The sequence below is a fragment of the Mobula birostris genome, chromosome 14 (genome assembly GCF_030028105.1).
Source record: "Mobula birostris isolate sMobBir1 chromosome 14, sMobBir1.hap1, whole genome shotgun sequence".
NCBI classification, from domain to species: domain Eukaryota; kingdom Metazoa; phylum Chordata; class Chondrichthyes; order Myliobatiformes; family Myliobatidae; genus Mobula; species Mobula birostris.
Window position 1 is genome coordinate 91372022 of NC_092383.1, and position 23898 is coordinate 91395919.

At 43.5% G+C, this 23898-nt stretch overlaps 1 protein-coding gene across 11 annotated transcripts in view; it reads right to left on the reverse strand.

Annotated features, from left to right (window-relative positions):
• LOC140210098 (plasma membrane calcium-transporting ATPase 1-like) overlaps positions 1–23898 on the reverse strand; it is a 350393-nt gene that overhangs the window by 92863 nt on the left and 233632 nt on the right. For 10 of the 11 annotated variants that reach the window (XM_072278933.1, XM_072278939.1, XM_072278931.1 and 7 more), the window contains 3 exons: positions 20464–20589; positions 17118–17243; positions 2683–2718 (listed from right to left, as the gene is read on the reverse strand). In XM_072278933.1, the coding sequence (XP_072135034.1) occupies positions 2683–2718; positions 17118–17243; positions 20464–20589 (288 nt within the window). The remainder of the gene's footprint in view (positions 1–2682; positions 2719–17117; positions 17244–20463; positions 20590–23898) is intronic. The other variant, XM_072278940.1, reaches the window with a different exon arrangement.

The window sequence follows — 23898 nt, forward strand, 5'->3', positions numbered from 1 at the left end:
CTCATCTCCTCAGTACCCTGGCATTCAACATAGGGATGCAAAAAGATACATGAGTTCATGGAAGGAATACTTTACAGTTAATCAGAATAGCTCCTGACAGCAGCTGTAACCAGTCATGTCCCTGTCACTCCTAGACTATTCAAGGAACGCTTGGGTCTATGCAAGGAACGCTCGGGCCTACGCAAGGAACGCTCGGGCCTACGCAAGGAACGCTCGGGCCTACGCAAGGAACGCTCGGGCCTACGCAAGGAACGCTCGGGCCTACGTAAGGAACGCTCGGGTCTACATAAGGAATGCTCGGGTCTGCTCAAGGAACACTTGGGTCTACTCAAGGAATGCCTGGATCTAGGTAAGGATCGCCCAGGTCTACAAAAGGAAAAGGCTGCCAGCACATGTGGTGTATGCAAGTTTGATTTCAATGTTTAAGAGAAGTTTGGAAAGGTACATGGATGGTAGGTGTATGGAGGCTATGGTCCCAGTGCAGGTCGATAGGAGTAGATAGTTTAAACAGTTCGGCATGGACTAGATGGGCCAAAGGGTCTGTTTCTGTGCTGTACATCTCTGTGACTCTATGACTTGGGTCTACTAAAGTCTTGGGGGAAAAGGAAATGACAAAGTCTCAGTCCTTGGAAGAAAATAATGCGTTAAGGCGCATCATTTCTGTTCTTCTAGCTCCCTCTTAGTGTGCGGGTGTGCGGCCATGCAGTAACTGAAATCTCCTGCGCACGGAGCCTTTGTTGCCACACAGCTGGTATTTCCTTGTGTTATTTAAGTGCCGAGCGGTTTTCAGACTGTGAAAATTTCCTGCTCGGAGCAATGGTTGGCGTGCTCAACTGTGTAAAGAAAACTTAGATGGAAGGTTGATGGTGAATGTTGACTATCTGATGCTCTGGGCCTGTCAGCTGGTGCAAGGAAGTTTTTCACTACATCTGTGCAGACACAGACTTGCTCAGATACCAGTGAGCTTGACTTCCACTTACCATTTGCACTTATTGACTTGGCAACAGTATTTGGGCACAGCCAGGGGGAATTAAACTGTTTAGCAGTCTGCTGGAGAGACTCAGTGGGGAGGATGATTTAGTGAGAGGAGGAGGTTTTGAACTGAAACCCTGTTCTCTCCTTTGAATTAAACGTTCCTTTCTTCAGCGTCATACTACAGGTGGACATAAAGAAGTTAAAGGCTAAGGTTACATCACCAACAGTAGCTGCTGCACGGAAAGGGTTAATTTCCAAGATACAATTAGTGTATTTCTTTGAGGTCTGGTCCCATTACACCCATGGTGAACGCCTGCTGGTCGAGGAGGGAGATAATTACTTTCTGGTAGATTGTAGAAAGATTTTTTTTTTAAATTTGACCTCATTTGTTATATTTTGAGTTAATTAAAACACAAAATCTGTTTCTGAAGTTCTGGAAACTCCTCAGCATTCTAAAAGTTGAATTATAAAGTACTTCCAAAATCAAATCGATTGAGTCATTTGTGTGAAGTTCTGGTAACATGGACCAGAGGTTTGATAATTTTTACTTATACACACAGTTCGGAAATGCATCATCTGTCAGAAATATAACTGAGGAATTGTCAAAGGCTTGAGGCCTCTGTATAAAAAATATTGTAATTACTTAATCACTATTGATACAACAGAACCAAAGGCCCAAAATACCATCAATAGCAAAGCTGGACAACAGCAGCCAGCTTCACAAGGGCATTATCTTTTAAAACTTTGGACCGTACACTATCCTATGAGTAATTTACATTTGAGGAGAGAGAGCTAGGAGCAACAAAGAAAGAGAGAAAGAAAAAACGACAAAGACTATGTCAGAGAGGCTGAAGAAAGGCAAGCTAAACTGCAGAGAGGGTGAAGTTATGAGGTCCTCCACAGAGCCTGGAAGGAACAGTCAAACCACAACGTGAAGGCTGAGACTATGAAGGAAAAAAAGTAGGGGTTCAACGATTACTGTTTTTCTAAAAAAAGAGAAACTGATTAAACATCATATTTGCACCATGCTTAAAGCTCTCTTCCAGCATAATTCTTTGACATCATTGTCTTAACATTGTTGAGAAGGGACTGGAATACTGGATATTAATTTGGGAGGAATTACGAATGATTCCAGCAAGTCCTGGTTACTCAAAGGGAGGTGGAATTCTGATAGATTTCCAGATAGAATCTCTGAAGTATGAATGAGACAACCACAGGGAATTTAGCATTTTGCACCTCGCAGAGGTATTTAAAGGGCTCGGCAACAGATGCCAGGGTTATATTTGGAAGGGCAAAAAGTAATTTTGTAATATTCAAGAGGCCCACTTCACATCTCTTGCAGGAACAAGAGACAGCTAATGGCCAGGACTTCAAACCAGTTGCAGTGGTTATCGGTGGCTTTCACTTAGGCCTTCAGAAAAATAACCTCACCACAAGGACTAACTGTCAACACGTCGCTCGAAGGAACGTTTGCCAAATCCGTACAAGTCACCACGAGGAGGTTGTGTGAGAACTAATTTAATAGTAATTGTGTTGCAACTGATCGTGGTTTTATTTTTTCCCAATAATCGTTGTACCCCCATCAAAACAGAAGGTGGTGGTGAAGGCCCCACTGTGTTAGCGAATTTGAAGAACAACAATAATGGTTGAAAAATAAAGGAGGAGAAATGCTTCCAGTTAGTGTGGTCCTATGTTTATGAGGGTTACCTTTGTTGCGATTTTCTGGTACTCCTTGTTTTTTACCTGTTCAAACAAAAAAGGGTGGAATGCTTGTCACATGACTTCATAAATGCTATAATGTAAAAGGCTCATGTTTAGCTGTGCTGGAGACTGGAAATGGAATATCAGCTGTTAGTTCATGGCACAGGGTCACTGTAAAACCATTCCAGTTCCACAATTCCTTCTGTTGGCCATCTTAACCTTTCCCGGTAGAGGGCAGAACCGGCCAGGATGCCGAGCAACAGTGCAAACTCTGCTCTGCATGCCAATCGTTAACGGCACAGAGATGCCAATCAGCATTATGGGCAACTTTTGGCCAAAATGCCAGGGGCATGACGTTACGTGAACAATAGTTAACCTGGGCCCACACCAATTTAATTCGGGAGTGGTCTGATTAACATTTCACAGCCACGATGGTGCTCTGATGTTACCAAAACTCTCAGTAGTTAGCCTTTAAGTTATTGCTAATGACTTGGTACCAAAACATACCCAAGTAGATGTCAGACCGATTAAAAAAAAATGAACCTTTGAGATTAAAATTCCCATCTGCGCAGTGATACAAAGACTGCTGCCTTGATGCTAATTAGGCAGCAGAGAGGAACAAAGTGAAGGCAATAGAGTAGCGTCAGATCCATTTTTCTGGCATAGTTAACACGTTAGCCCGGTACCAACTCTTGGCTCCTAATATCTGCAGCAACTGAGGAGAAATCCCTGTGGTACCCACCAACTGTAACCAGGCGCTTCTTGGCTTGCTGGGCAGACGTTAGCTGCCGCACAAGTACCAGACAGCATGACCTGCAGCCGAAGAACGGAGGGAAGAGGAGGGTGGAATGGTAGCGTACCGCTGTTTCAGCGGCAGTAACCGGTGTTCAATTCCCACTGCTGTCTGTAAGGAGTTTGCATGCTCTGCTCGTGACCGTGTGAGTTTCCTCTGGGTGCTCCAGTTTCCTTCCACATTCCAGAGACGTATGGGTTAGGGTTAGTGGGCCTTCTATGTTGGCGCTGGAAGCCTGATGCCACTTGCCCAGCACAAACCTTGCTGATTTAAATTGTTGCAAATGATGCATTTCACCGCATGATTCGAAGCTTCAACGTACAGTACTGTGGAAAAGTCTCAGACTTTATATATATATAAAAAAGCTAGGGTGCCCAAGACTTTTGCACAGTATTGTATTTGTCAATGTGGAGTGAAGAGCGAGTTTCGAGGTCTGGCAGGAACAAAGGATGGTGGGGAAGGTGAGGGTGGAGCGCCGCGGGAGGGGGTGACAGGGGAGTGCCAGGGGCAGGGGGTGGTGCAGGTGCAGACACACTCAGCCCTGAGACACTAGGCAGGGTCATTTGAATCCAAACAATTGGCTTACTGATCATCACAGAGTGTCTCTCTGGTGCTCCCCTCTCCCTCCCACTTTTCCCCAACCATAATTTCCCTCTCCCTGCTCCCTTCCCGCTCTCAGTGTCAAAAAAGCTAAATTAAGATCCACTGTGATTCAATGTTGTAAAACAATAGAACATGAAAACCTCCGAGTGGGATGAATGATTTTTATAGGCACTGTACACGTACAGTACGTGCCTTAAGACTTGTGTACGTGAAAAGTAAGGTTAAACTTTAATCTCAGAGATTGTGGCCAGGCACCTGGGTGGATGAGGGTGATGACGGACGGACTGACAGATCAAGCACAGGGAAGGAATTTGCTCACTGAGCTATGGAGAAAAAGGTCTTGTGTGGGCTGCTGGTTGAGGGCAGAACTCCCCTTGTTCTAAAGTATTTAACTACAATGCAATACTCTTGTTTTCCTTCTCCCAGGTTTCGCAAAACTAGTTCGTACAAATTTTAAATTTAAGCTAGAGTTTTATACGCACAACTCATCAAAATATAGACCCACTTCCAGAGACTGGGCTAATTGGCAGACAAGGTAACCACCCCCGTTAAAATTCAAAATAATCACACTGGGGTTACAAACACGAGAAAATCTGCAGATACTGGAAATCCAAAGCAACGCACACAAAATGCTGGTGGAACTCAGCAGGCCAGGCAGCATCTGTGGAAAAGATAGTTGCTGATGAAGGGTCTTGGCCCGAAATGCCAACTGTTTACTCTTTTCCATAGACGCTGCCTGACCTGCTGAGTGCAAAAAAAAATGTAACCCCTCATGTTCCTCTTAAATCTCTTCCCCCTCACCCTAGACCAACCCCCTGTAATTTTTGATTGCACAACCTGTGAAAAAGACTGTCGACATTCACCCTTTCCATGCCCCTCTTTATTTTACATATCTTTATAAGATCAGCCCTCAGTCTCCTACGTGCCAAGGAAAGCCATGCTAGCCTGTACAACTTCTCCGTGTAACTCAGTCCCTTGGGTCCTGGCAACACCCTTATAAGTCTTTTCTATTTTTTTAAACAAAGTGGTTCAAAGGAAGGCCACAGCTTACTGCGATATGGGCCAAAAATAGACAAATGAGAATCACTTGGGTAGACATCTTGGTCAGAAGATCCTGGGAATGAAAGGGCTAACACGAGGAGTGTTTGATGGCTTTAGCCCTATACTCAATGGAGTTTAGAAGAATGAAAGACAATCTCATTGAAACGTATTGAATACTGGAAGGTCTACACAGAGTGGGTGTTTCCTATAGTGGGGGAGTCTAGGACTCAGAATAGAAGAATGTGCCTTGAGAACAGCGAGACGGAGGAATTTCTTTAGCCAGAGGGTGGTGAATCTCTGGAATTCACTGCCAAAGATGACTGTGGAGCCAAGTCATTGGGTATATTTAAAGCAGAGTCTGACAGGCCTTTGCTTAATCAGGGTGTCAATGGTTACGGGGAGAAGGCAGGAGAATGGGGTTGAGAGGGATAGTAAATCAGCCATGACTGGCAGAGCAGACTTGACGGGTCAAATGGACTAATTCTGCTCCTATGTCCTATGCTTAGCATGGATGAGTCGAGCTGAAGGGCCCGTTTTCCAGGCCCTACCACAGCCTGGTGACCAGACTCCAGTGAAAACCTGGCTTGTGAGGGAAAAGCTGCCGGCCTCTGGTAAGGAACTTACGCTTCATGGGGCTATAATGGTTTGAGCAGTCAAATCTCAGAGAGGTCATGCTCCAAATCGCCAAAGGAGGCAAGCAAAGGGTTAATTAGTTGTGGAAAGATTACCTTCTTAGAATTCAAGGCACAACTATGCTGAATGTGCTGGCAGGGATGAGTCATTTCCAACGATATTTCGATACCAATACCCTGCACATTTAATGATGATGTAATTCACTTTGTGACTGTGCATCAGTGCAATCTAAAGCATACCAGCCCGTAAATGAGCTCATTCCCGTCTGCTACCAGCCTGTGCGCGTCACTCTATTCTCCACCATTTTGTTTCAAACTCCTTGTGTATTAGCAGAAAAATTCTGTCAATAACACTATGCTGCCCACACTTCTTGCTGCCTCGGGAATAATCAAAACCCACCTGTCCCAGACACTTATTTATTTGTTTGTTTGTTTATTTAGAGATAGCGTGCAAAAAAGGGTCCTTCCTGCCCGACGAACCGCGCCACCCAGCAACTCACCTATTTAACCCTAGCCTAATCACTGGGCAATGTACAATGACTAATGAACCTACTAACTAACTTGTACGTCTTCAGACTGCGGGCGGAAACCGGAGCACCCGGAAGAAACCTACGTGCACACAGCTTACAACGACCAATGAACCTACTAACTGGCACGATAAAGCTGACTTTTGTTGTCTTTTGTTGCCACCTCCAACGGGATCCCACCACTAAGCACATCTTTCCCTCCCCCACCTCTCTGAATCCCGCAGGGATCGCTCCCTACACAACTCCCTTGTCCATTCGTCCCCCCCATCCCTCCCCACTGATCTCCCTCCTGGCACTTATCCGTGTAAGCAGAACAAGTGCTACACATGCCCTTACACTTCCTCCCTTACCACCATTCAGCGCCCCAAACAGTCCTTCCAGGTGAGGCGACACTTCACCTGTGAGTCGACTGGGGTGATATACTGCGTCCGGTGCTCCCGATGTGGCCTTTTATATATTGGCGAGACCCGACGCAGACTGGGAGACCGCTTTGCTGAACATCTACGCTCTGTCCGCCAGAGAAAGCAGGATCTCCCAGTGGCCACACATTTTAATTCCACATCCCATTCCCATTCTGACATGTCTATCCACAGCCTCCTCTACTGTAAAGATGAAGCCACACTCAGGTTGGAGGAACAACACCTTATATTCCGTCTGGGTAGCCTCCAACCTGATGGCATGAACATCGACTTCTCTAACTTCCGCTAATGCCCCACCTCCCCCTCGTACCCCATCTGTTACTTATTTTTATGCACACATTCTTTCTCTCACTCTCCTTTTTCTCCCTCTGTCCCTCTGAATATTCCTCTTGCCCATCCTCTGGGTCCCCCCCCCCCGTCTTTCTCCCTAGCCCTCCTGTCCCATGATCCTCTCATATCCCTTTTGCCTATCACCTGTCCAGCTCTTGGCTCCATCCCTCCCCCTCCTGTCTTCTCCTATCATTTTGGATCTCCCCCTCCCCCTCCAACTTTCAAATCCCTTACTCACTCTTCCTTCAGTTAGTCCTGATGAAGGGTCTCAGCCTGAAACGTCGACTGCACCTCTTCCTACAGATGCTGCCTGGCCTGCTGCGTTCACCAGCAACTTTGATGTGTGTTGCTTGAATTTCCAGCATCTGCAGAATTCCTGTTGTTTTTGTTGTCTTCGTGGGTTAATTTCCAATTGGACCCTCCCTACAGATCATCGTAAACCAAACCGCAGGAAAAGCCGCAGAGATCGCTCTCCCAATCCCTCATCGTTTACCTTAAATTTCATTTAGAGATACATCGCAGGACAGCTCACCTGGGCCAACGAGACACACTACCCACCACTTTAACCCCAGCCTTGTCACAATGACCGCTGAACCTACCAACCGGTAAGATTTGGACTGTGGGAGGGAGGTGGAGCACCCAGGGGAAACGCACGTAGTTCGCGGGGAAAACGTATAAACAGCGCTGGAATTGAACTCTGACGCCCTGAGCTGCAATAATTACACTAGCATGGCACTGTTATTCTTTCTTCTCCTCTTCCCACTGGGCAGAAGGTACAAAAAGCCAGACCAGGCTCAAGGATTGTATCCCACTGTCGGAAGACTATAGAACGGTTCCCTAGTATAAGTGGGACTTTTTACCTCACAATTTATCTCAGCGTGATCTTGCACTGCACCTTATTGTCTGCCTGCACTGCACTTTCTCTGTATCTGTATCTCTTCATTCTGCTCTCTGTTATTTTCTCCCCTTGTGGTCCTTGATGTGATGAAATAATCTGTTTGGATGGCATGCGAAACAAAATTTTTCCACTCTGCTTCGGTACATGTGACAATAGTAAACCAATTTACCAATTCGCAGGACAAAATCTTCCCAATCCTTCTCAATTGAGGAGGCTTCCAAATTTCGTCGGTGGTCAGGTTGGGAGAGTGGGTAGAGTATGGAAATGCAACGCAAATGCTCAGGGAATTTCAAACCAAAAGAACATTTTATCGCCTGGCTCCCAATGCAAAAGTGGCTTCACTGTTTGAGAGAAGGGTCACATTGGCCAAAGAGCAGAATTTTGGTAAAACACCTCAACATTAGTTTTCTGTATCAAATGAAATTAGTAATAAAGGTTCAATACTTTATATACATGATTTGATAACATTTGCAAATTTGATTAATAAAACATTAAAAAAATTGATTTGAAGAACTTTCATGATTTTACAGCTTATTAAAATAAAACTTCAACTTTATTCATTTCACAAGCCAACTATAAAACGTTTACAACAATGCACAATCTGTGATGTGGGAATAATACTTGTGAAGTTGCTAACACCCATTTCTAACCACATATATGGCCTGTAAAAGCCTTTTACAGAAGAAAACAGCACCACCCTAAAAGCCCATAAGAAGACCGGTGAAGCCTTTGCAAAATCAGAACCGTGTCCAAGGACATTAAGCTGGTGAACATGCTGGCTTCTTGCTACTACCATTGGGCAGGAGGTACAGGAGCCTTAGGTCCCACACCTCCAGGTTCAGGAACTGTTATTACCCTTCAACCATTAGGCTCCTGAACCGGTGTGGATAACTCCACAACTCAACCCTGAAATGACTCCACAATCTACAGCCTCACCTTGAAGGACTCTACTACTCAATCCCAATTATTTACTTTAAAAAAATATTTGCACAGTTTATCTTCTTTGCATATTGGTTGTTTGACAGTCTGTTGTTTATAGTATTTCATACATTCTATTGTCTTTCTTTAGTTCCTGTAAATGCCTGCAAGAAAATGAATCTCAAGGTAGTTTATGGTGACATCTCCATATGTTGATAATAAATTGACTTTGAACTTTTTGTTCAAGATTTATTACATGTTTCAAAGTGCATGATTCCCATGGACATGATATCTATACAGGCTAACCCACCAAGGTACTAATATAACTCAATGCTCCATTATATGATTGTAGTCTCCACAGATCTGACTGCTGTAAATGCAATTTTCAACTGATCAGAAAGCAACAGCCAATTTAAGCAGAACCATTCTTAAAAGATTTGAAAGGCCAGAATATTTAAAATAACTTCGTTTCTTTTTCCTTTAAAAGATCATCTTGTATTGGCCAACAATAGAAACTTAATTCGTGTTTGTATATGTTTATTCCAGTGATAAAATTCGGACAGTGGTTATTATAACCAAACCCAGTCCTATTGGGATTAGTTTATTGGACACGTATGGAAATCTCACACTGTGGATCTAAAAGTGGAAGTTGAAAATCATGGAGTTTTTTTTGTGGAAACAGTAATTACAACATTTCTTGGCATTCAATGGAGTGTTCTTTGGAAGGGTATCCAGTATTTTATGCTTATTGCCTAATTTCCCAAATATTTAGTTCTAAGGCTACAGTGGTATTGTGAATGAAAATGGGAAAAATAACGTGCACCGATGTTGGACCTTCAAATAGCTGGCCGAAATTACTGGTTGGGACAATGATGGAACTTTATACTAAAACAGACTTCATTTTTTTAATGTCACCATATATAATCCTGAGATTCATTTTCCTGCGGGCATACTCAACAAATCTATAGAATAGTAACTGTAAAAGTATCAGTGAAAGATCAACCAGAGTGCAGAAGACAACAAACTGTGCAAATAGAAACATAAATAAATAGCAATAAATAACGAGAACTTGAAATAATGAGATAAAGTGTCCTTAAAGTGAGATCACTGGTTGTGGGAACATCTCAATGATGGGGCAAGTGAGTATAGCTATCCCCTTCTATTCAAGAGCCTGATGGTTGAGGGGTGGTAACTGTTCTTGAACCTAGTGGTGCAAGTCCTGAGGCTCTTGTACCTTCTACCTGATGGCAGCAGTAAGAAGAGAGCATGTCCTGCGTGGTGGAGGTCCCTGATGGGATGGATGCTGCTTTCCTACGACAGAGTTTCAAGTAGGTGTGCTCAGTGGTTGAGAGGGCTTTACCTGTGATGTACTGGGCTGAATCCACTACCTTTTGTAGGAATTTTTCATTCAAGGGCATTGGTGTTCCCATACCAGGCGATGATGCAACCAGTCTATATACTATCCACTACGCATTTATAGAAGTTAGTCAAAGTTTTAGATGTCATACCAAATCTCCGCACCTCTACTAAAGTAGTAGAGGTGTTGCCACGCTTTCTTCGCAATTGCACTTATGTACTGGGTCCAGGTCAGGTCCACTGAAATAGTAACACTCAGGAAATTAAGGCTGCTATCCCTCTCCACCTCTGATCCTCTGATGAGGACTGGCTCTTGGGCCCCTGGTTTCCCTCTCCTGAAGTCTGTAATCAGTTCCTCGGGGGTCTTGCTGACATTGAGTAAGGGGTTGCCGTTATGACACCTCTCAGCCAGATTTTCAATCTCCCCCCTGTATGCTGCTGTCATCAGCAAACTTGAATAGGGTATTGGAGCTGTGTTTAGCCACACAATCATAGGTGTAAAGTGAGTAGAGCAGGGGACTAAGCCCGTAGTCCTGTGGTGCACCTGTGCCGATGGAGATCGTAAAGGAGATGACATCACCAATCCAAACTGCAAGTGTGGAAATCCAAGATCCAATTACACAAGGGGTACTGAGGCCAAGGTCTTAAAGATTATTATTTAGTTTAGAGGGGATGGTGGTATTGAATGCTGAGCTGTAGTCAATAGGAGGCATCCTGATGTATGTGTCTTTGCTGTCCAGATGTCCCAGGATTGAGTGAAGAGCCAATGAGTTGACATCTGCAGTGGAACTATTTCTCTAGTAGGCAAAGTAGAGTGGATCCAAGACGCCTTTAAGGCAGGAGCTGGTATGTTTCATCATCAACCTCTCGAAGCACTTCACCACTGTGGATGTACATTAGTGCAACCGGGTGCTAGTCACTGAGGCAGGTCACCTTGCTCTTCTTGGGCAATGGCATAACTGAACCACACACTGCCAAAGCCAGAGGGTTAAAGGTCTCAGTGAACACACCAGCCAGTTGGTCAGCACAGGTCTTCAGAACGTGGCCAGGTACTCCGTCTGGTCCAGATGCCTTCCGTGAACTCACCTTCCTGAAGGGTCAGAGACTGAGATCATAGGATCACTGGGGAACGTTGGGGTTTGCGATGGTTTCTGACGGTCAAAAGTGAGCATAGAAGGCACTGAGCTCACCTGGAAGCCAAGACCTGCTGTCTCCCACGTCACTTGATTTAACTTTGTGGGCAGTGATAGCATTCAAGCTGCCACAGCTGTTGAGCATCCCTTGTTGATTCAAGTTTGGTTTAAAAAGTTTCTAAATATTGAAAAATTTATTGTAAAGAGCAGTAAAGAATAAAAAACTAAATCAAATCGATGTTTGGTGTGACCACCCTTTGCCATGAAAACTGCACCAATTATTTTAGATATACTGTCATGCAGTTTTATAAGAAAATCAGCTGGTAGGTTGTTCCCAGAATCTTGGAGAACTTGTCACAGTTCTTCTGCAGCCTTTGGCTGCCTCACTTGCTTCTGTCTCACCAGGTAATCCCAGACAGCCTCGATGATGTTGAGATCAGGGCTCTGTGAAGGCCATACCATCTATTGAAGAACTCCTTGATCTTCTTTTCGCTGAAGATAGTTCCTTATGGCCTTGGTCATGTATCTGATGTCATTGTCCTTTTCCGGAATGAAGTTGGGACCAATCAGATGTCTCTCTGATGTTATTACATAATGGATGAGAATCTCCTTGTACATCTCAGCATTGAGGATCCCATTAATTCGGACCACATCACCAACTCCATTTGCAGAAATGCAGCCCCAGACCTGCAGGGAACCTCTGTTGTTGGCTGCAGACACTCATCCATGTAGCACTCTCGACATCATCTACGGACAAACTACCTCCTGATGGAGCCAAAACTTTCAAATTTTGATTTCTCAGTCCAGAGCACCTGCTGCCATTACTCAGCAGCCCAGTCCTTGTGTTTTTGTGCATAGCTGAATCTCTTGGCTTTGCTTACACTTCGGGGGAATGGCTTGGTTGTCCTTTTCCCAATTTGATTCTTTCCAGACCTGTTTCTGCTTCGGTTAATCAGTTTAGTTCAATCAACTCATTATATCATTGTCAGTTAACACACATCAAAGTTGCTGGTGAACGCAGCAGGCCAGGCAGCATCTCTAGGAAGAGGTACAGTCGACGTTTCAGGCCGAGACCCTTCGTCAGGACTAATTGAAAGAAGAGTGAGTAAGAGATTTGAAAGTGGGAGGGGGAGGGGGAGATCCAAAATGATAGGAGAAGACAGGAGGCCCAGGGAGAAGGAAAAGGGGTAGGGGGGAAAAACCCAGAGGATGGGCAAGGAGTATAGTCAGAGGGACAGAGGGAGAAAAAGGAGAGAGAAAAAGAATGTGTGTATAATTATTTACTTTTATCCAGACATTCTTTCTCTCACTCTCCTTTTTCTCCCTCTGTCCCTCTGACTATACCCCTTGCCCATCCTCTGGGGTCCTGCCCCCCCTTTTCCCTTCTCCCTGGGCCTCCTGTCCCATGATCCTCTCATATTCCCTTTGCCAATCACCTGTCCAGCTCTTGGCTCCATCCCTCCCCCTCCCACTTTCAAATCTCTTACTAGCTCTTCCTTTAGTTAGTCCTGACGAAGGGTCTCGGCCTGAAACGTCGACTGTACCTCTTCCTAGAGATGCTGCCCGGCCTGCTGCGTTCACCAGCAACTTTGATGTGTGTTGCTTGAATTTCCAGCATCCGCAGAATTCCTGTTGTTATCATTGTCAGTTGTTATCTTTGTTTAATCATGCATGGGGCTGTATACCAACAAAGTCATCGAGCTTTTATATGAAAAGTGGTCTACTACTTAATATGTTACTTTCTTTAATGAAATACAGAAATTTCTCTGTAACATTTAATTTTTTGGAGAGTGAATGCTTGGAAATCTAAAATTTGCTCTTTTCTACTGACACACTAATGCAGAAGAAAAATAAACATCTAAAACAAAATTTATATTAAAAAATCTAGGGTGCTTAAGACTTTTGTGCAGTACTGTATACTGTAAGTGATAGAACATAAAAATCTACAACACATTACAGGCCCTTTGGCCCACAATGTTGTGCTGACCATGTAACCTACTCTAGAAACTGCCTAGAAGTTCCCTACCGCATAGCCCTCTATTTTCCTAAGCTCCATGTACCTGCCTAAAAGACCCTACTGCATCCACCTCCACCACCGTCGCCAGTAGTGCATTCCACGCACCCACCACTCTCAGTGAGAAACTTACCCCTGACATCTCCTCTGTACCTACCTCCAAGCACCTTAAAACTGTGCCCCTGCATGTTAGCCTTTTCAGCCCTGGGCAAAAGCTTCTGACTATCCACACAATCAATGCCTCTCATCATCTTATACACCTCTATCAGTCACCTCTCATCCTCCGTCGCTCCAAGGAGATAAAGCCAAGTTCACTCAACCTATTTTCATAAGGCATGCTCTCCAATCCAGGCAACATCCTTGTAAATCTCCTTGGCATTCTCTCTATAGTATCCACATCCATCCTGTAGTGAGGTGACCAGAACTGAACACGATACTCCAAGTGGGGTCTGACCAAGGTCTTGTAAAGCTGTAACATTACCTCACGGCTCTTGATCACATTCATTGTTGATGAATGCCAACACACCATATGCCTTCTTAACAAGACTGTCAACCTGTCAGTGTTTTTATGTATTGCAGTGTTCCGTTGCTGTAAAAACAGCAAATTTCATGACATGTGCCAGTGATATTAAACCTGATTCTGTGTCTGTGCTGCTGCTGCTGCAAGTAAGCTCATCATTGCACCTGTGCACACATGACAATAAACTTGACTTTGAAAAAGATGTGAACTAGTGCATTAAAATATAGTCATGTCAATATAAAGAACTGTTTCATTTAAAAAATACTCAATGCAGTTGAAAATTGTTCAGAAAAACTGGCGATGATATCAATGATATTCAATCCCACAGCTATAGCCCTGAAAAGAAATATATTTTGTATATGTGTGGGGGCAGGGGTGGGAGAAGAAGAGAAGGCAATCCAGACGTTTATTCAAGAACAGACTACCAGCCCCCTTAGAATGGACAAACAAAATTTCACCGCACTCACAATTCCATAAGAATTTGGCAATGAGTTACCAGAAGCCAATGTTCAAAATACTGTATTGTCACAGATCATCAAATATAATGCTGAATTAATTTATCTTTCGAGAATTACTACCCAGAGACTGCTAGCTTCCCATTACTTTATTAATTAAAAATAAAAATGTGGTATTTAATATCCACCAATGGGGAAAAAAAAAGGCAAGTACTAATTTATCAGCTTGTACTTCAGCAGACTTTAACTATGATCATAAATACAAGAAATTCTGCAGCTGCTGGAAATCAGAGCAACACAGCGGGTCAGACAACATCTATGGAAATGAATAAACAGTCGACGTTTCAGGCTGAGACCCTTCATCAGAACTACAACTATTGTTAGCTATGATCAAATATTTCTCCAAGGACTTTAATCAGTTGATCGGTAAAAGGGTATTGCTTTGGACAATAAAGTTTTATTAGACAGAATTTAGTTAGAAGATATGTGTTGGGAAACTAGTTACATAAACACTGGTTATTCACTTAATGCCTAGACTCAATTGTACTAGAAGTGAAAAAAGATTTATAATATAGAATCTAATTATATAACAGCTCAAGTTAAATTATTTAAACAGTTAATATGCTTAAGCCCCAATTAAAAGCTAAAGCACTTAAAGATTACATCAAAAACATTTTACTAAGCAATTTACATGCTACTGTATGCAAAAACCTTTAATAACTTAAAATACTGAGCCATTTGAACTAATAATCCTGAGAACAAGTTGAAATTCCACTGAGGTAGATTGCTTTCAAATAACTTGGTTTTAAAAAAAGTAGGAGATTTTTTCTCCCCAAAAAATGGAAATGGTTGTAAAAAAAACAAACTGCTCGATGTTCGCTGTCCAAGCCAAAGAACATGGTGTTTGTTCACTTTCTCAGTCTGGAATCCTGGCAGCTCCACCCCAGTGCAGGTGAATCTTATGCAACCAGCAAAATGCTTAGGAAATTCAGTCAGTTTCACACAAAGGGTGGGACCAACGACCACTACAGGCCAACTTGGCAGCAACACCCAGCTCCACTGACAAAAAAAAATATAAATAGTAAATCTTAGTAGAAAATATGTGATTAAAAATTTAATAAGTTCTGCACAAGGGGAAGAATGTGACTGTCACCCAGAGCTATAACTTATCATCCAAAACAGGCACTGTTATTTTCAAGCAAATGTACACTGAAGCCCAGTGAAGCCTCTTAAAACGTATGTATTTTGTCAAGTTTATAACATTATTGTATGACATGGATCTGACAAGTTAAAGGATAATTTACATCTCAATATTTCATTTAGAACTGAATAAATAGGCTGCATATTACTCAGTCATCAGAAAAAAAATTTTCTTTTTTAATTCGGAGATACAGTGTGGCCCAATGAGCAAGTATCGCCCAGCAACCCACCTATTTAATAATGGTAATATCCCCACAGGCCTCACTGGTACATCGGGCAGCAACCTTGCTGTTGCTTTACCGTTTGTCTGTTTTATGAGGACTGAGTTGCTAGCTCGACGCTCAACCCAGCACGGATGGAAAGCGCGCAAGGGCTTGGCCGGATTCGAACCCGGGACCACTCGCCTTGGGGTCCGGTGCTAATGCGACTATACCACCGGCCGGCGAGTGTACCTGTTTAATCACGGGACAATTTACAATGACCGGTTAGCTTACTAACTGGTACGTCTTTGGACTGTGGTAGGAAACCCGAGTCCTGGAGGAAAGCCATGCGGTTACGGGGAGAACGTACAAACTCCTTGCAGAATTGAACTCCAATGGCCTGAGCTCTAATAACACCGTGTTAACCGCTACGCCACCACGGCATCCTTTTCCGAACTAAGCTTTCATTTATCTACATAGTCTGTCCTTTGACAAAGAAATCTGGATTGCCAGTGCAGTTTAAAAACTTCAAGTAGTTGACAAAAAGAATAACAGTGCATTTAGAAATTGCAAATACTGTTCCATAAGAACCTAAGATTACTGCAGCCGTTTATGGGAGTTCTGCACAGTGTATAATGCCAAACAGTAAAATGCAATAGAAAGCAACCGCACTCAAAAGTTGTGTAAATCCTGCAAAAAGTAGTGGATATGGCTCAGTCCATCACAGGTAAAGATCTCCCCACCATTGAGCACACCTACACAAGACACTGTTGAAGGAAAGCAGCATCCATCATCAGGGACTCCCACCAGCCAGGTCACGGTTTCTTCTCGCTGTGGCCACCGGGAAGAAGATACTGGAGCCTCAGGACTCACATCACCAGGGTCAGGAATAGTTACTACCCCTCAACCACCAGGCTCTTGGACCAGAGAGGATAACTTCACCCAACTTCACTTGCCCCATCACTGAACCGTTCCCACAACCTATAGAGTCACTTTCAAGGACTCCTCATCTCATGTTTTTGATATTTATTGCTCATTTATTTATTATCATTATTATTATTATTTCTTTTTTGTCCTTTTTATACTTGCAGAGTTTGTTGTCTTTTGCACACTGGTTGTCTGCCCTGTTGGCGCAGTTTTTCATTGATTCTATTATTGTTATTGGATTTATTGAGTATGCCCGCAAGAAAACAAATCTCAGGGTTGTATATGGTGAAATATATATGTACTTCGATAATAAAATTTACTTTGAATAATACCTGTAGTTAATTATATCTATGTGCACAAGGTGAAATCTAAGCAACCTTCTAAATTCATTCGTGGAGAACATGTATAAGATAAGGTTGGGAAATATTCCGCAACTTCTAACTTTATGTTAAGCAGTTGGGAGGACGCTACTCACCCTTCTTGTTTTTCTTCTCTTCCTCATCCATACCTGCTCCTAAGAGCGTGAAAATGATACCAGTTTGGGAGTTCAAACCCACCGCAGTTACAACAATCCGACCGGACCCTTCCATTACATGGGTACCTGGGAAGAGAGGGGCAAGGGGTTAGACCATCCAGTTAAGGTAACAGAAGTAGACAGCTTTCAAGACTGAATCACTGGCATTTCTTCTCTCTCCACACACCCTCTTTGATAGATTTATTATTCCCCATGAAGCCAGTCAAAGGAATGAAAGTCATTCTGAGATGGTTCCAATAATGGGACTGTCCTGCACCAGGGGACACAACTTCAGAATACAAGTACTGCACGTCCATTCAGAACAGACATGAGAAGGGAGTTCTTTAGCCAGAGGATGGCAAATCCCTGGAATTCATTGCCACAGAGGGCTGTGGAGGCCAAGTCATTGAGTATTTTTAAAGCAGAGGTTGTTAGGTTCTTGATTAGTAAGAATGTTAAGGGTTATGGGGGGAGAAGGCAGGAGAATGGTGTTGAGAGGGATAATAAATCAGCCACGATGGAACGGTGAAGCAGGCTCGATGGAATGAATGGCCTAATTCTGCTCCTATGTCTTATGGCCTTAAGGTAACCTAAGTAGACAACTTTCGACGCTGAATCAAAGACGTTTCCTTTCCCCCCGGGGTACATTTATTTTTCCTCATTACTCAAAGCAAAAGAATAAATGCAATTCCATAGTAATATTGTGTAGAAAGTCAAAATTAGCATCGCAGTCACTGACTGAGCCAGGCTTTTGGCTCTCAGGGCTTCAGACCTTAATAGAGGGAGGCACAGTGACAGGTTTTGCAATGATGTGGTTCCAAATAACTCAGTTACAACGATTTTAGAAAACACCTTAACGATTCATTAACTTTTGACTGAAAATTAATTAGCACTGTTGAACAAAGTGTCTTTGCTCAGTCTATCGTCACGCTGTGCTGCATCAGCAAGGCTAACAGTTTCTTTAAGAATGCCTGGCTCCATGGCCATTCCCTTTACTCTCTTCTACCTTCTTGGAGAAGACAGAGAGATTTGAAAGCCCCAACGTTCAAAATCAAGAACCGATTCTTCCCCACTGCTTTTAAGACTCATAGAACATAGAACAGTACAGCATAGTACAGGCCCTTTGTCTCACAAAGTCTAACCTACTCCAAGATCAATCTAACTCTTCTCTCCCACGTAGTCTTCCATGTTTCTTTCATCCACATGCCTCTCTAAGAATCACTTAAATGTCCCCAATGTATCTGCCTCTACCACCATCCCTGGGAGTGTACTCCACACGCCTACCACTCTCTGTGTAAAAAGCCTACCTCTCACTTCCCCCCTATATTTTCTTTCAACCAATTTAATATTATGTCCTCTCATATTAGCCTGTGTCACCCTGGGGAAAAGGCTTTATCCTCTCTATGTCTCTTATCATGTTGTGGACCTCTATCAAGTCACCTTTCACCTTCCTTCTCTCTAAAAAGAAAAGCTCGTCCAACTTTTCCTGATGAGACACAAGGATGAAGAATAAGTCTCCCTCTTGACTTCATGTCAGTTTATGCTAAGCAAACTATCATGTTATCTACTAGTCACACTAAGCATGTTGAAAGAAAAGGAAAGGTTCCTTCTTGCTTTTATTCTGCTCAGAATCTAATTGTGGCAATCAGATTAAGCTAGACACGTTCTCTAATCCAGGTAGCACTGTGGTAAATCTCCTCTGCACTCTCTTTAAAGCTTCCACATCCTTCCTGGAATGAGGTGACCAGAACTGAATGCAATGTTCCAAGTGTAGTAGTCTATCCAGGGCTTTATAGAGCTGCGACATTACCCCTTGAACTCAATCCCCTGACTGATGAAGGCCAGCACAACATACACATTCTTAACCCGCCTATCAACTTGTGAGGGAACTTTGAGGGATCTAGGGATGTCGATCCCAAGACCCCGCTCTTCCTCCACCCCAAGGATCCTGCCATTAATGCTGAATATCAAATAATTCATCAATCACTGCCATGAATCTGATAGGAGAAGGGAGTGGACCATGGGAAAAAGGGGACACCAGATGTTACACCAGTGTCCTCTTCTATCATATTCCTTCTTTATTCCTTTATTTTTTTCTCCTTATCATCTCCCAGCTTCCCTCTTCATCCCTCCTCTCCCACCCACCTACCTTCCCTCTCACCTGGTCTCACTTATCAGCCGCCAACTTACACTCCTTCCTCTCACCCCACCTTCTTATTCTGGCTTCTTCCCCCTTCCTTTCCACTCTCAGCCCGAAACGTTGACTGTTCATTCCTCTCCAAGGGTGCTGCCAGACCTGCTGAGGTCTTCCAGCATTCTGTATGTGTTACTCTGGATTTCCAGCATCTACACAATCTCTTGTGTTTGTCATCTACTTGTCTACATCCTTCATTTGTATTGGGACATCCAGAACATGCCGTCTTCTCATTATTACCACCCGTGGAGGTACATGAGCCTGAAGACACACGCTCAACATTTTAGAATGAGCTTCTTCCCCTCCACCATCAGATTTTTGAGTAGTCCATGAATCCATGAACACCACCCCACTGTTCCCCTTTAGTATTATTTATTTATTTTTTGTTGGATGGCGGGTGGAGATAATTCTCTACCAAAGGAGGTGTAAGATGCTCCTTCCCTCCAAATAGATCACCCTTGGGCAAGGTGTAGCACCTGCTTACCCCCCCAGATCAGGGTCATGTAAAGCCATGGGAGCAGGTGGTGGATGGTCATATGAGCAGCCGGTGCAGATCACAAGTCCTGGTTATGCAACCACTGACGCCAGGCAGACAATCTCTGAAGAGTATTGATAATGGCTGGGGTCACCTGTCTTGTAAAGACACTGCCCAGATGAAGGCAATGGCAAACCACTTCTGCAGAAAAATTAGCCAAGAACAGTCACATAATGAATGAATGATTTGTTTTTGTAACTTTTAGTATTTTTTATGTATTGCACTGTACTGCTGCTGCAGAACAACAGATTTCATGATACAGGCTACATCAGGGATTCTGATCAGAAGGAAAAGAACTACATTCCAAGTTAACTAGTTTCAAGTCACAAGGCTCTTACACTCAATTGCCTGTTGGATATTCACTGGGAGTTTTAATTAGTCCCAAAACTTTTTAACAACTATTTCACAGCAGTGGTTCAAAAAGGCAGCTCACTACCACCTACTCAAGGCCAACGAGGGATGGGCAATTGAACCCTGGCTCAGTCTGTGAAGTCTACAACTCCTCAATGATTAGAAACTATCAAAATCAACATGTAATCCGACCACTCAGAGCAATTCGAAACATTTCTTGAACTTACCAGAGAGTAACATGGGATCTTTCTCCAGGGATTTCTTCACGTGGTCTGACTCTCCTGTTAAAGAACTTTCATCGATCTTTAAGTCATTTCCTTGGATGAGGACACCATCGGCTGGTAACAAGTCACCTGTGGATGCGAAAACATTCAAAGTTTATAAGCTCATCAGGTACTGGGACCAAAGGCAAGTCCACCCCCAATGGAATAACGTGATTCTAGGGCCCTATAAAGTTTAAAGGAAGATTTTTAAAGATTAGCTTTATTTTGTCGCAGGTATATCAAAATATTAACACAAACTGAAATGCATCTGAGGATGCGCTGGGGGCAGCCCACAAGTGTTACCACGCCTCCAGCACCAACGTAGAATGCCCACAGCTTACCAGCCCTAACCCATATGTCTTTGAAATGTGGAAGGAAACCGGAGCACCCAGAGGAAACTCAAAGATCGAACATGCAAACTCCTTACAGAGAGCAGAGGGAATTGAACCCTCATCTTATAAGCCAGTACTGTAAATCATTACACCACCTTGCTGTCCTAACAGGCACAATCCTAATCATGGAAGATTGAGAATTATGACCACTGGCACTAAAATGGACTCCATTTTGTTTTGTTCTAATTGTGTTTTTTCTTATAAAAACCATATTTAATTTATGCTTATCTTGTGAATCCCCAAGAGGACCATGGTGTTATTGTGGTTTGGAGTCGTTAAGCACCCATTTCCTCCATCTGCCTATCACTCCTCCTCAAATGGATCCACCCATCACCTCCAGTGTCTGTCAACTGAGATGCCGATCTGGCGGAACATACAATATGGAGTGGACTCCATTTACACTGCCTTCCAAAGCTAAAATTACCCCCAAACCAGCTGGTTGCTTAAGACCACAGGACGTAGGAGCAGAATTAGGTCATTTGGCCCATCGATTCTGCTCCATTCAATCACTGCAGTTTCTTTTCAACCTCATTTTCCACATATTCGTTAACCCCCTTACCAATCACAAACCTAACAATCTCTGCCTCAAATACACCCATGGCCATCACCTTCAACCCCTCTGGAGCAATGAATTCCACAGATTCAGCACCCTTTGGCTGAAGAAATTCCTCTTCATCTCATTTCTAAAATAACATCCTTCTATTCTGATGTCCATGCCCTCAGATCATATATCATCCTACTTATGGAAACATCCTGTCCACGTCCACCCTTCCGAGCCTTTCAGTATCCAGTTGGTTTCAGTGAGATTCTCTCCCCCCACACTCCCACCGATCCTCCTGAACTCCAGTGAGCACAGGCCCAGAGGCATCAAAAGATCCTCAAACGTTAAGACTTTCATTTCTGGGATCATTCTTGTGACCCTCCTCTGGACCATCTCCAGAACTAACACATCTTTCCTCAGCTACGAGGCCGCTCCCATTAGGGAAGTGGCAACACAGCATCCACGGCAAGACCACTAGACTCAAAAACAACAACTTCCACCAAGCCGTCAGGCTGATCAACACCTCCACTTATTAACCTATCCCATCACCCCTACATACACATCACCTAGTGTCACTTTATGTACAGACGATCACTCTCTGTATAACAGTTACTTGTACACTGTTTTATAGGATTGCTTTTATATTTATATTTATTGTTATTTTGCTTTTATCCCCCCTCGTTGTGTTCTTTATGTTTGTTGTGTTTTTTTTTATTCTGCATCAGATCTGGAGTAACAATCAGTTAATTCTCTTTTTTACTTGTGTACTACAAGATATACTAGCAGAATTAGGCTGTTTGGCCCATCGAGTCTGCTGCGCCATTTCATCATGGCTGATCCATTTCCCTCTCAGCCCCAATCTCTTGCCTTCTCCCCGTAACCCTTCATGTCCTGACCAATCAAGAACCTGGCAACCTCTACCTTAACTAATGACCCGGCCTCCACAGCCACCTGTGGCAGCAAATTGCATAGATTCACCACTCTCTGGCTAAAGAAATTCCTCCTCATCTCTGTTCTAAAAGGACACTCCTCTATTCTGACGCTGTGCCCTCTGGTCTTAGACTCTCCCACAATAGGAAACATCCTTTTGTAAGTGTGGCTTTGACCCCAGCATCTGCAGAGTATTTTGTGTATAGGAAACATCCTCTCCACATTCACTCTATCGAGGACTTTCAATATTTGACAAATTTCAATGAGATACCACCGCCCCCCCCCGCCCAATTCTTCTGAATTCCAGTGGGTACAAGCCCAGAGCCATCAAACACTCCTCATATGACAAGCCTTTCAATCCCGGAATCATTTTTGTGAACCTCCTCCAATACTGAAGTATGCCAATGAACAACCTTGTATCTTGAAATCTATGCCCCCTGGTTTTTGACCATTGCGTGAAAAGAAATTCACCCTTCCGATCTACAGTCTCCCTGATCTTCTATTTTACACACTGAATCACCTCAGTCTCCGCAGTCCTGAAGTAAACAATGTTAGCTAATCCACTCAAGGCACAGCTCCAGTTTTCCAGTTCTAATAACATCCTCAGATTCCCTCTTTGCACGCTCCCAGGCAAGTACATCTTTCCTCCAATCTGGAGGCAATCAGAGAAGCAGAAGATAGTTATGACACAAAATGAGGCCATTCAGCCCATCATTAGTTATTTTTTTCAAATTTTTATTTTTTTTTTACTTAGGGATACAGCACAGTTTCGGACCTGTGCCGCCCAATTACACCCATGTGATGAATTCACCTACTAACTCATAAATCTTTGGGATGTGGGATGAAACCAAAGCACCTGCTGGAAATATATGTGGTCAAGGGGAGGCCTACAGACTCCTTACAGACAGTAGCAGGGATTGAACCTCGTAATAGTGTTATGCTACGGTGAAGTTTGTCAGAGAAGCCATCTTGGCCTTAATTGTCTGGCTTTTTCCCATGTCACTCTGTGAGGCTTTCCCTCTCAGCTGCCGATCTAATTGTTAGCAAACAAGGGCTGGCGAAAGGGATTGGTTGAGGTGGTTGGCATGGAAATCGTGGGCCGAGGGACCCTACTTCTGTACTGTGATAAGAGTTTCATATATTCTCTCTCTCTCTCTCTCTCTCTCTCTCTCTCTCAAATGTAAGTCACCTAGGAGATGGACAACACTCCAATGGCTGCATTGTTGAGATCTGAGATTAATAAAATTAAGAACCATGTCGAGGATAAACTCTCAGCTTTCAATCTCATGGCACATCAGTCAGAGTTGCTTCAGGACTTGGGTGTGGCATCCTCTCTGATATACAAAAATTACTGTGAACTGTCAGGACAGCAGAAAAGGTCACTGGCTGCACTCTACCATCACCGCAGGACTTGATGGGTCCAGGGAAAAGAACAGGGCAGGAAACACCTTTGTAGACACCTTCCACCCGACAAATTGCCTTTTCAAAAAGATCCCTTATGCGCAACACTATAATAATAATAATCATTATTATGAC